At 53.9% G+C, this 12,143-nt stretch overlaps 2 protein-coding genes and 1 long non-coding RNA gene across 3 annotated transcripts; all 3 read left to right on the forward strand.

Annotated features, from left to right (window-relative positions):
- Nucleotides 1-1,427: 1,427 nt before the first annotated feature.
- Nucleotides 1,428-2,688, forward strand: LOC129082743 (uncharacterized). Its single transcript, XR_008530435.1, has 3 exons — nucleotides 1,428-1,518; nucleotides 1,771-1,906; nucleotides 2,553-2,688. It is a non-coding gene; the product is annotated as an uncharacterized LOC129082743 (long non-coding RNA).
- A 961-nt stretch (nucleotides 2,689-3,649) lies between these two features.
- On the forward strand, nucleotides 3,650-5,804 carry APOC4 (apolipoprotein C4). Its single transcript, XM_054588458.1, has 3 exons — nucleotides 3,650-3,761; nucleotides 5,268-5,406; nucleotides 5,599-5,804. Exons 1-3 carry the CDS (start codon nucleotides 3,680-3,682, stop codon nucleotides 5,756-5,758), a joined length of 381 nt encoding a protein of 126 aa, XP_054444433.1. The 5' UTR covers nucleotides 3,650-3,679; the 3' UTR covers nucleotides 5,759-5,804.
- A 491-nt stretch (nucleotides 5,805-6,295) lies between these two features.
- APOC2 (apolipoprotein C2) lies at nucleotides 6,296-8,312 on the forward strand. Its single transcript, XM_054588459.1, has 4 exons — nucleotides 6,296-6,391; nucleotides 7,495-7,570; nucleotides 7,740-7,899; nucleotides 8,066-8,312. Exons 2-4 carry the CDS (start codon nucleotides 7,516-7,518, stop codon nucleotides 8,154-8,156), a joined length of 306 nt encoding a protein of 101 aa, XP_054444434.1. The 5' UTR covers nucleotides 6,296-6,391; nucleotides 7,495-7,515; the 3' UTR covers nucleotides 8,157-8,312.
- Nucleotides 8,313-12,143: the final 3,831 nt, after the last annotated feature.

Consider the following 12,143-nt stretch of genomic DNA (forward strand, 5'->3'; position numbering starts at 1 on the left):
CTGGGGGTACAGCTCTTCCCTGGCGGGCTGCCCAAGAAAAGGGACAGGGAAGGGGGGCTTGATTCACCACCATGCTCACAGCAGGTGTTCATTACACTCTCAATGGATAATGCAAGAGGATCTGGGAGAGAGCCCCGCAAGAGACCCGTGCAGTTCCCCACCCGCCAAGTCTCAGCATGAGGTCCCTTCCTCCGGGAAGCCCTCCTTCACCCCCCGCTGAGTCAAACGCCTGTAACAACACTGCCCAGTCTGGGTTGTCACTCTCTGGTGAGGGTTGTCTCCCCCGCTGGACTTTGAGCCCCAGGAGGACAGGGCCAAGGCTGTCGTCCCCACCGTGTGTCCCCAGGACAGGGCATAGTGCAGGGGTTCAATAATATCTGGTGAAACAAGTCTGCTAAATAGAAAAAAAAATTAAAAATTATATGTTTACAAAACCCCTCTGAGGTAGATGCTGGTACTGACCCTGTGTTTCCAAGGAAGAAACAGGTAGAGGAGGCTGAAGCCGCCGGTGCAATGGCGCAGACCGGAGTGGGGAGAGCGGGGCTTTGCCCTCGGGTGGGGACTCCTGGGGCCCTGTTCTCGCTCCGCCGGCTCTCCTCTTCCTGGAGTCGCCCCGTGGCACGGCCGGCCGCAGACCTTGTCCCTGTCATGTTCAGCAGTTGGAGATGAGGTTTGCGCTATGGTTGGCTAGTGGGCACCGGGTATATTCTCAACCACTTTACTTGTAAGAACAATTCCTAATTTTTACTTGGTCAATTTTCTAGCATTTTGGAGCCAGTTTGTTTTTCAAGGTTTTTCATAAGCCCCTCAGAAACACTCAGGCTGGCCCCTGGCCGGGTGACTCAGCAGGTTGGAGCGTCGTCCTGTATGCCGAAAGGCTGTGGGTTCAATTCCCTGTCAGGGCACATACCTAGGTTGCGGATTTGATCCCCAGCAGGCGCACGTACGGGAGGCAACCGATTGACGTTTCTCTCTCTCCCTCAAATTAATAATCATCCTCTGGTGAGGATTAAAAAAACAAAACCAGACCCAGGCTGGAGGCCCAGGAGAATCACAGGACAGAGAAAGAAGCTGGAGCAGCAGCGCACAGAGCGAGTGTACACTCTGCTTTCGAGGGGAGCCCATGCTTGGGGGCAGGCGCACGACGCACTGGGGTCTCCGGGCCAGCCATTTGCAAATCGCAGCCCCCACACCCTCCCCGTGACCTCTCTGCCCCCAAAACACACCCCCTCGCCTGCGCAGTTGTTTGGAGCTGCTTCTGAGGGCCACCCTGTACGACCTTCAGCCTGTTCCTGTCCCTGAGGTGGGCAAACATTGCAAGAAGCAAACAGCAAACAGCCCACACTGACCTTGGAGCTGGGGCAGGGGTCAGAGGCCGCCCGCAGGGCCACCCTGCCCTGCTCCAACCTCCCTCCTGGCCTCTAGGAGTCAGGTAGGGAGGGGGACGGAGGCTGTCCTGGCTAGGTAATGTGGGATGGCCGGGGTCACATTCGCCACTTGCTGGTTGGGGAGCCATGGGTAAGTGGCCTTACCCCCACTGTGGGAGCCTCAGTTTCCTCATCCTCAAAATGGGAATAATAAAGAAGCCCATTTCGTAGGACTGTTGTGAGTCCGTTCACGAGTTAATTGCTAAAACCCTGCTCAGGCGCCTGGTGCTCGGGAAATACAAGCTCGATAAACAGCAGCTGACACCGAGCGAGCACCTTTGTGGCATATCTGGCACTGCTTGCAGCACTTTATGTAAACAGTCTCCTTTGCTTTCCCGGGCAGGCAGTCCGTAACTGCCCTCATGGGGGAAGAAACAGACCCGGAGGGGTTAAGCAGCTCGCACCAGGTCACACAGGCAGAACACGTGGAGCCAGGCTCTGAACCCCAAACCACGTTGCTTCTCATGATACAGTGCATGGTGAGTTTCTCTCTCTCTTCTTTTTAAAGATTTTATTTCTTTTTAGAGAGAGGAGAAGGGAGGGAGAAAGAGAGGGAGAGAAACATCGATGTGCGAGAGATACAATGATCGCTTGCCTCTTGCACGCCCTCAACTGAAGACCTGGCCCACAACCCAGGCCTGTGCCCTGGCTGCGAATCGAACCCGTGACCTTTCGGTTCACAGGCTGGCACTCAATCGACTGAATCATATCAGCCAGGGCTCTCTCTCCTTTTTAAAAATCATTATTATGGTAAACTATATAGCATAAAATGTACCATTTCAACCATTTTGAAGGGGCATAGTTCAGTGGCATCAAGTACATTCGCAATATTGTACAACCATCACCACTATCCATTTTTGGAACTTTTTCATCATCCCAAACAGAAACTCCAGGAGGTTTTAAGAAATAAATAAAAGTTGGCCTCGCCAATGTGGCTCCGTTCGTTGGAGCATCGTCCCACATCCGAAAGGTTGCGGATTCAGTTCCCAGCTGAGGCGCATGCCTGGGTTGCGGGCTCCATCCCTCATTTGGGCGCGTCCAATTTCCAGTCCAGGTGTATCCTGGGGGGCAGCTGGTCTGCGTTTCCCTCTCACATCCATGTTTCTCTCTCCCTTTCTCTCTCAGCAGTGAAGAAATATTCTCTGTGAGGATTAAACAAAAAACTGTAGGAAGTTTTATCTTGCTGGTTGTTGTTAACGAGGAACTCCAAGGATCAGTTGTTGAACACCTACTGCGGGCAGAGGCTGCGCTGGGGCCGCCGGGACGGACAGCATTCTGCCGGAGGCCTCGGGGTCAGGGCGGCTCTGTGCGGTCATTCAAGTTGTGGTTGGTTTGGGCGTGTCAGACTTTCCAACTACACATACAGGACGCCTGGTGAGACCTGAATTTCAGAGAAACAGCAGATAACCTTTACTGTAATTCACAAATGCTGAATGGGACATATTTATACTAGAAATAAAATGCGTTATTTATCTGAAATTCCAATGTCACTGGGCATCCTGCACTTTATCGGGCAACCCTAGACCAAACACATCAGCCTGCAGTCCCCTGGCCAAACCATGGGCCCTGGCTTGTAGCCGGTCCTCCAGGAAAAAAGGGCGCGTTTTTTTTTCTGTCTAGCGTTGGACAACCTCCTACTATGTGCACCTGGAACTTTGCCTCCCGGGCCTCAGGCCTAACCCAGCCTCCTCACGGACTCTGCGAGGCAGGTGGTTATTATCATCTCCATTTTACAGATGAAAACACGGAGGCCCAGAGAAGGGGATGCATTTGCCCAGGCCACACGGTGAGGGCCTGTCTGGCCCTATAGCCAAGAGACGTCAGAGATGAAAGAAATAATCATAAACAACTATGACCTGTAACCATCTCCCTTGCCTGTGTTAACACCTTGTAGCATTTCATTGAATTAGTATCCTGCCTGACACATGGATTGTTGGCCCATTTTACAGAGCAAGAAACTGAGGCAGAAGTGGGGACTGTCACATGAGGCACAGCCAGGATTTGAACCTGGTTCAGCACAGGAGGCCAAAGAATGTTCTGTTTTCCCCTGTCATGCCAGGCAACTGGGAACGTTGGAAGGAGGGAGGCCAGCGGGGGCGGGTAGAGCCTCTGATTGTCACTACAATCTAGGTCCCTCTCCCGGAAGTGCAGGCCAAAGGGGTGGGGAAGTGGCCAGGGGAGGGCTCAGCTCAGCGCAGCCTTCCCCTCCCCCAGCCCAGGGAGCCGGGCACAGAGAGACAGAACCCCCAGAAATGTCACTCCCTGGATGCAGGCCCCGGGCCCTGCCCTCCCTTTGCTTCGGCCTCTGCGCTGTGCTCCTGGCCTGTGCTGTGGGTGAGAAGGAGCAGGCGGGCGGGTGAGGGGGCCCTGCAGCGGCACGGGGCGACCGCGACCATGACAAGCGGTGCAGTTTGTAGACAGAAGGGTACAGAGCTCGTGTGCCCTTGGTGTGCAGATGGGTGTGCGTGTCTGGCAGTGTGTGTCGGTGGCGGCTGTGTGTGAAGTGTGTATGTGGGGTTGGAACAAATGCCAGTGGTTACGCATGTGCCTTTGTGTGTGTGTAGGCATGAGTATATTGTCCTGGTAAATGTGTCTGTGAACATGTATGTATATACATATGTGCCCATGTGTGTCTTTATGGGCTCCTTTTTTAAAATATTGATTTGAAAATATTGGTGTGGCTCAATAGATTGAGCACTGGCCTGAGAAACAAAGGGTCGCCAGTTCAATTCCCAGCCAGGGCATGTGCCTGGGTTGCAGGCTGGGTCCCTGGTCAGGGGGGTGTGAGAGGCAACCACACATTGATGTTTCTCTCCCTCTCTCCCTCCCTCCCTTCTCCTCTGTCTAAAAATAAATGAATAAAATCTTCAAAAATAAAAATAAAAAATTGATTTGAGAGAGGGAGAGAGAGAAACATTGATTTGTTGTTCCACTTGCCTAAGCATTCATTGGCTGATTCTTGCATGTGCTCTGACCAGGGATCGAACCCACAACCTTGGTATATCAGGACGACGCTCTAACCAACTGAGCTGCTCAGCCAGGGCCTTTATTGGGGTTTTTATGCAAACGCTTTGAGTGTGTGGGAACATGTGAGGGTGTCTACATGCACCAGAGCGAGTGCATACGGGTTGTGCACATGCATTTACAGGGTTAACAAACTGGTGCCTACACTGTGCCAGGCACCATGGCAAGTGCTTTACCCGTGTTCACTCTGACTTCTCACACTAACCCGATGAGGTAGGTCCTATCACTATTCAAGTCTACTGAGAGGGAAACTGAGTCTAGAAGAGGTTAAGTTATTGGCCAAGGGCATAGCGCAGGTCACGTGGGTACCTCTGTACACACAGGTACCTGTGTACCTGCATGGTGGCTCCTCTCTGTGGGGAGGGGGAGTTTGCCCAGGTGCACGGATGCAGGACCAACAGGTGTGTGCAAGGACGTTCGAGGCCCACCGGGACAGCACAGCCGTGCCAACCACCACCCCTGGGGGGCGGGCAGTCCCCCTGTGCTCTCTGTGGGGTCATAGGAAAACAGAGGGGCAGCAAGGTCATCGGTGAAGGAGGCACGAGGAGGGACTCGGGTCCGAGAGGTGGGGTGACAGGCTGAGGAGAAAACCGCGGGCCGACAGAGGGGTGGCAGGAGGGGCCGTGGGCACACAAGGAGAAAGGAGACGACCAAAGGGGAGAGGGACCTATGAGGAGGTGAAGGCCGGTGGTGAGAGGACAGGCAAAGGGCTGCCCTTGGGCCCCTAGCAGTGACAGTGACCGTGTGCAGGGAGGGAGAAGGAGGAGGAAGGGCTCTGGGGTGCAGCCTATCCAGTCTGCCATCGGTCACACCCAGAATGCCAGGAGGAAGTGCTTACGAGTTCCCCGAGTGCTGCTCCAGGGCTGGCAAGTAGATCCTGGAGCCTGGTGGACAAGGTGAAGGGGTTGATGGAGCCACTGGTGAAAAGGACCAGAGATACGTGGCAGTGGTTTCAGTGAGTGTACACAGGAGGGACTGAAGTCTGGACTCCCGGGTCCGAGGGAGGAGGGGCTGGGGGCTGGGACTCCCGGGTCCGAGGGAGGAGGGGCTGGGGGCTGGGACTCCCGGGTCCGAGGGAGGAGGGGATGAATGAAGGAAAGCCTTGGGGGAATCTGGGTTCCCAACTGTGACATCCCCTGTCCCACAGGGTCCCCACAGCCGTCAAGGGCTTTGCGCAGACCTACTATGAGGACCACCTGAAGGACCTGGGTCCCCGCACCTGGGCCTGGCTCCGCAGCTCCAAGGACAGCTTCCTGAACAAGACCCACAGCCTGTGTCCCCAGCTTCTCTGTGGGAACAGGGACTAGGTTTAAAGTGTTCACAGCCTCCACAATAAAGAAATTCTTATCTGTGTCCCTGTCCCAATCTGTCCTCGGTGAAGCCAGAGATGACGGCACCCCATGCACCCCCAGCAGTTAATGAAGAGAGGAAATGACAGCTGACAAGGGAGGAGCAGTCGGGGTCCTGAGGGGAAGGACTCAAGGGGAATGTCCCCCCTCCGTCCTTAGACCCGCTTTGGGCTTGTGGGGGTTGGGAGACTTCGGACTCCTCAGTTGGAGATGGAGGCTAAACGCTGGAGAGGAGGCGGGGTTTGCAGGACCCCACAGGGACCCCTCCTTCATAGCTCTGCCTTTACCTCCCATGCAGTGAAGACCCCAGATCCTATTCCTGGTGGGCGCCCGAAGCCCCCAGCCCCTCCACACCCCCCATCCAGCCTCTCTCAGGGGTGAATTTGCAGCGTGGGGGCTCTCTGTGGCTTGACCTCAGGGGATGTCACTGCCCTCTGTGCCCCCACCCCACCCCCTCGGTGGCTCTATTGGCCTGGACTTTGGCCTAGGCAACCAGGCAGTGGTGGCGGCTGTGGCGGGGTGGTGGATTCCAGGAGCTATAAAGCCTTTCTCTGCCCTCGGGAGCAGGTGAGGACTGCCCGCCAGAGTCTGGTAAGAGAGGGACCGAAATTGGGGGGTGGGGGTGGGGAGAAGGAGTCAATGGGGGAGGGAGGGCAAAGTCTGTTCAAGAGTCATGATGTTAGATTCCTGGGTTAGAGACACAGAATTCAGAATCGTAGAAGGTTTGTCCCTGCTGGGCCCCCTCTGGGGTCAGATCTCAACCTCGTCACCGCTACACAGGCAGAGGGGGCGAACGGGGTAGGAGGGCGGTGGGAATACGGCTCTTTAAATAGCGGCCCCTTACTGAGCCCAGGGCACGAGTCCCTGCGCGGGTGGGTCTCAGCCTCGATGCCCCGCTCTGCGGATGCTTCCTCAGCCTACGCGACCCCCACCCCAAGAGCACTTGCCTCCTGGTGACACACTACATTTTTCTCACTTAATATTTGTTTCTTTTAGATAATTTTTTATTGATTGATTTTTAGAGAAAGAGGAAGGGAGAGAGAAACATCATCTTGTTGTTCTGCTTATTTATGCATTTGTCGGTTGGCTCCCCTGACTGGGGATAATGGCGTATCGGGGTGACGCTCTAACCAACTAAGCTACGCTGCCAGGGCTCATTTAATATTTGTTAATGGGACTTCTCTCTCATGTCGGCTTCCTAAGAGCAGGGCTGTCGCTGTGTTGACAGCTAGGCCCAGAGCTGTCCCTGGCACATAGTAGGTGCTCAAGAAATGCTTCTTGAGTGAATGAATGGATGGTAGAGTTATCATGTTAAAATCAAGAGTAGAGGCTCTGGTTAGGTGGGTCGTTTGGTTGGAGCGCCGTCCCAACGTGCCGCGGTAGTGGGTTCAGTCTCTGGTCAGGGCACACACAGGAGCCAATCAGGGGCTGCATGAATGAGTGAAACAACAAATCGATATTTCTCTCTCTCTAATAAATTTTAAAACCTTAAAAAAAAAAGTTTAAAAACAAAACAAAACAAAACAAAAATCAGGACTGCAATCACGGAACATTAGACAGGGAGGCCCAAGCCAACCCATGAGGGACTTGACTTGGGTGGGGGTGTGGGAGAGGGGGAGCCCAGCCCCCTCCCTTTGAATGCAGAGGCCTCAGGAATAGATGCCTCCAGTGGCCCTGCCCCCCACCCTCCTCAGTGTTCCAGGTCTTCTGACACCATGGGCACCCGATACTTCCTGGCTCTGTTTCTCATCCTCCTGGTACTGGGATTTGGTGAGTGTGATCGGCAGGGGAGGCGGGACTGTGAGAAGGGGGATGTGTCCTAAGCGCCTTCCTTGGCAGATCCCATCTGGCCCTGCTCCTGTCCCCTCCTCTCCTTTCCTGCCCACTCTTCCCGCTGCTGTAGGCCCTTCGGTTTTCCTAACCCACATCCCCCCTGCAGAAGTCCAGGGGATCCCTCTGTCCGAGGAAGATGGGGCCAACAGCACCTCGCTGCTCTCCCAGGTGCAGGACTCACTTTATAGTTACTGGGATACGGCCAGAACAACGGCCCAGGGCCTGTACGAGAAGACCTACCTGCCTTCCATAGATGAAAAAATAAGGTATCGCCCCACCCACCCCATCCCAGGCACCAGATGTCCGCGCCCCCAGCCCCCTTTCTCAGACCCAGGAGTCTGGGCCTCCAGTCCCTCTCCCCTCAGACCCAAGTCCAGGGCCCTAGTCCTTCTTTCCTTTCCTCCCCTCAGGCCCTCTTTCCTTTCTCCGCAGGGATGTGTACAGCAAAAGCAGAGCAGCTGTGACCACTTACGCAGGGATTTTTACTGACCAGGTCCTTTCTCTTCTGAAGGGAGATGAGTAACAGCTGGGCCCCCAATCACAGGAGAGGGGACAGTCCAGACTCCAGCAACTCCTCGGCTCCCTGACCACCCCCCAACGCCCACTTCCTAGCAGCTCTCAGCATCTTGCTCCCAACTTTAGCCTGATTTCTTATCAATTAAAAACAAAAAAAGACGTTTATTCTCTGATGTGGTTGCTTTTCTGAGACCCCAGGGGCCAAGATGGAGGGACTCATTCAGTCCAGCCAACATTTATTGAGCACCTAGTATACGTATGGAGCCCTAACTGGGTAAGTGGGAATAAAGAGGTGAATAATAACAATAAATGATCATAACAACAAAATTAGATACTGCCCTTCACTAAGGCCCTCCTTTCTCACCTGTAAAATGGCAAGGCATGGGCACAGCTAACCTGCAGTGGCCTATAGCTGTGTCCAAGGCCTGGGCTGACACTTTATTTTTTAAAAGATCTATTTATTTATTTTTAGAGAGGGGAAGGGAGGAAGAGAGGGAAACATCAATGTATGGTTGATTGCCTCTCGAGCACCCTCTACTGGGAACTTGGTCCACAACCCAGGCACGTGCCCTGACTGGGAATCGAACTGGTGGCCCTTTGGAGTCAAATGTGCTACTGTTGTGCCATGGGGTCCTCCAAACCAGTGACTCTTTGATTCTCAGGCTAGTGCTCAACCCATTGAGCCACACCAGTCTGGGCTGGGCTGACACTTTAAATGTGTCTTCCATTGCCCGGAATTGTCCAACGCTCCTGTGACAGAGGGGAGACTGGTGCCCACAAGTCACTGCTGAGCATAGGAAGTCAGTGCCCAAGTTGGCTGCGACCCACAAGGATAGACCTGCAAAAGCTGTCCTCCGTGACAATTCCTATACATTCATCTCAAGTGCCTTTATTGAGACCCTACGAGGCCCTGGGGATACTGCAGGGGACAGTCCTGTCTCCATATGGCCTCTCAAAAAGCTATTGATTGGGTCCTGGCTTAACTTCATACAGTTCTAGTGATTAAAAATTTGTGGTATGTTTTGTTAGTTGTTCTCTTCTAATTAGCAACAGTCATAATGTTTCCTGAGCTCCTACTCAGGGCCAGGAGCTCTGTTCCATCCTGAGGCCAGCACTAGAGAGGCTGGGCCTGGGGGGGGCGGGGGGGGGGCGGTGGGCAGAGGACGAGCAAGCCGACCAGGAGAGAAGATAACTTCAGCAATGCAGGCAATGAAGGAAGGGAGAGGAAGTGAGGATATCAAGGCCTGGTGCGGCCACGTTGGACGGGTAGTAGGTGCGGTACAGGAAGGGCCCCCAAGAGGCCCTGGCCGGGCCGGTCACAGGGCTATGCATCACAACTGCAGTGTGGTTGGGGCTGTGTTTACTGGAGAGAAGGGGAGGTGTGGGGCGCCCCCTCGGCCCCCAGGTCTGGGTGGGGTGGTTAGTGGTTGGAAGAGAGTCTCTGGGGAATGGGGAATTGCAGGCAAAAAGTACAGGCTGTGCAAAGAAGAACAGAGGCTCTGCAGTCTGAGAAAGGGCAGTGCTGGATCCTGTGGGAAGAGGGGCTGGGCACCAGGACTCCTGGATCCTGAGGGAGTCGAGGGTGGTCCTGGGCCCCCAGGTCCCCAGTGCTCGGACTGTTGGCCTCTGAGGACCCAGAGCTTGTATTTCTCCTAATCTGCTTGGTATTAACCTCCAGCCAGCCTTTCAGCACTGTTGGAGCAGTTTTCCCAGGTCCTGAGGTTGGGCAGCTGTGAATCTAGTGGAAAACAGGGGCCTTGGGGAGGGGTTGTGGGAAATGTCGCTACGTCCCAGGGCCTGCGAAGAGCTGAAGCTGCCAAACCTAGGGGGTGGTGGAGAGGGGAGGACTCTGGAGGAACAATTCCTGCTCTGTCCACTTGTTTCCCACGGACTGAAGCCAAACCAAACCTCTGCCCAGGCCAGTTCTGCTTCCAACCAATCCCGGTGCCCTTCCCAGACTCCTCCTTCCTTTCTCAGGCCCCTACCGCAGTCCTGCTCCCCTCAAGACCCCAGAATCCAGGCCCCTAGGCTCCTCTTCCCTGAGAACTCAGGAGTCTGGGACCCCAGATTTCTCCCTCAGACCCCAGAGTCCAGACCCTCAACCTCTTCTTAAGACCCATTGCAGGTCCCCAGCCCCCTTGTTCCTTAGAACATGAAATCACAGCCTCTGGCTGGTGTTGGGCGCCCCCTAGCGAAGGGCAGAGTGGTTCTGGCCTGTGATTTATTTACCAGTTGGAAAGAATGAATTTATTTGGTCAATCAAAAGACATGGGGCGGGTAGGGCTTTGTAGGGGTCCCATCTAAGGCCAGTCTAGCTGAGAGCCTCTAATGCTTCAAAGATGAGGACTCAGCTGTATATAAGAGAAGGAAGACAGATTGGGACATTTTGTATCTAGAACTGAGAGCAGAAATGGGGTTACAGTGAAGCTGAAGATTAAGCTTCAAAGCCCGTCACTTGTCTGGCCTTTCTGTGGGCCTCTATTTAAATTTGTACTTGTAATTTTGTACTTTTAAGAGAAGCCTACAAAATCTCAGTTTGCTCCCCCCAAATTCCCTCCCTCCGGAGGACTTAATCAGTATGTTCATTCACCCCTGGACTTAAAGACTGGGCCTACAGTTTTACAGAATTATTATTACTACTATTATCTGAAAGAGAAAGGGACTGGGTGAGAAGTTTTCTAAGGTTTCTTCCTGCCCTTGTGTTGGCCTTCAGAAGTAAGTCATTCACCTTCTGCACTCAGGATTTCATCCTTTCACTCAGCAATCACCCCCTGGGGCAGTGCTGGAGGACACAGCAATGACCGTGACAGCCTGGACTCGCTTGTCCCAGGGCAAGGCACAACACACCCATCCCTGACAGTGAGGACCTGGAGTGAGCATGGGTGGGGTGAGGGAGTCCAGGGATCTTGGAGGACTGGGAGGCGGTGCCTCACCTAGCCTGGGGGGCCAAGGACGGTTTCCTGGAGGAGGTGATATTATCGAGCTGAGAGCTAGAGAAAAGTAGAGGAAGTAGAGAGTAAAACAATAAATAATTAGAGTCTCTCTTCCAGGCAATGTATAAGGTTGGCAGAAAGACCGCACGGTGTTGATCACTAAGTGGAGGCAGGGGGCCAAGTGGTTATATAACGCCTACTTTATAAGACAGGAAGAAACTGAGGCTTAAAGAGGTATGTTTCTTGTCCGGGATCACTTAACCAATCAGTAATACAATCAGGGAGTAAACCCAGGTCAGATCTCTACCCAACTCACGGGTGAAGGTTTAAGAGCTGCTAAGAATCTTCTGTCCTCGCTGGGTGGGCCTTCGTTAAACACCCTTCCCAAGCCAGGAGTCTCTGAACCAGTGTCCAGGCTTAGAGATGCAGACAGATAACATAACCAAGAAAATACCGAGTTCATAAAGTCCCTGAAGCCAAGTCCAGAACTGCAAAGTTTGCTCTCAACAAGCAGGTCGCCAAGAGAAAGCGCATTCGCGCTAATGTGGCAGCCCGAGGGCTAGGTGAGGGACTGCCAGGATCTAATTTGGCAGTGTCGTGCCCGTGAAAACCCTGAAATAGCACTGGGAATGCACAGGAAACCTATAACCTAAAGAGGACTCGTCGGGGTGAAAAGGTTGAGTTAGGCAGAGGGGTCAGAGGGCGAGGGTATTGGCCTCCAATACCCTCCAAATCCGCTCCAAATCCGGGTACGGTGGCCAGGAAGGTTCCTTTAACTCTAGAGAGGCGTGGCTCGGGCCCGACGTTTTGAAGCGTTACGGTGGCCGGGGAAGCTCAAGAAATATAGAACGGAAAGAACTCGAAAAACCAGCAGAGCGAAGCGAGAGGGACGGCTGGAAGGCTCATACAACGGGAAGAGGCGGGTGTATTCGAGGGGGCAGAAGTAATGGAGACTGGGAAGCGCGTGTGGTAGCCGAGAAAATCCGGGGAGTTCGGAGCAGGCAGTGTGTCCCTTAGGGGAAAACAAACGGGCTACTAGGAGGGGGATGTACGGTGGCTGG

The sequence above is a fragment of the Pteronotus mesoamericanus genome, unplaced genomic scaffold (genome assembly GCF_021234165.1).
Source record: "Pteronotus mesoamericanus isolate MK-2021 breed Mesoamerican mustached bat unplaced genomic scaffold, CSHL_Meso_final scaffold_137, whole genome shotgun sequence".
Lineage (NCBI taxonomy): Eukaryota > Metazoa > Chordata > Mammalia > Chiroptera > Mormoopidae > Pteronotus > Pteronotus mesoamericanus.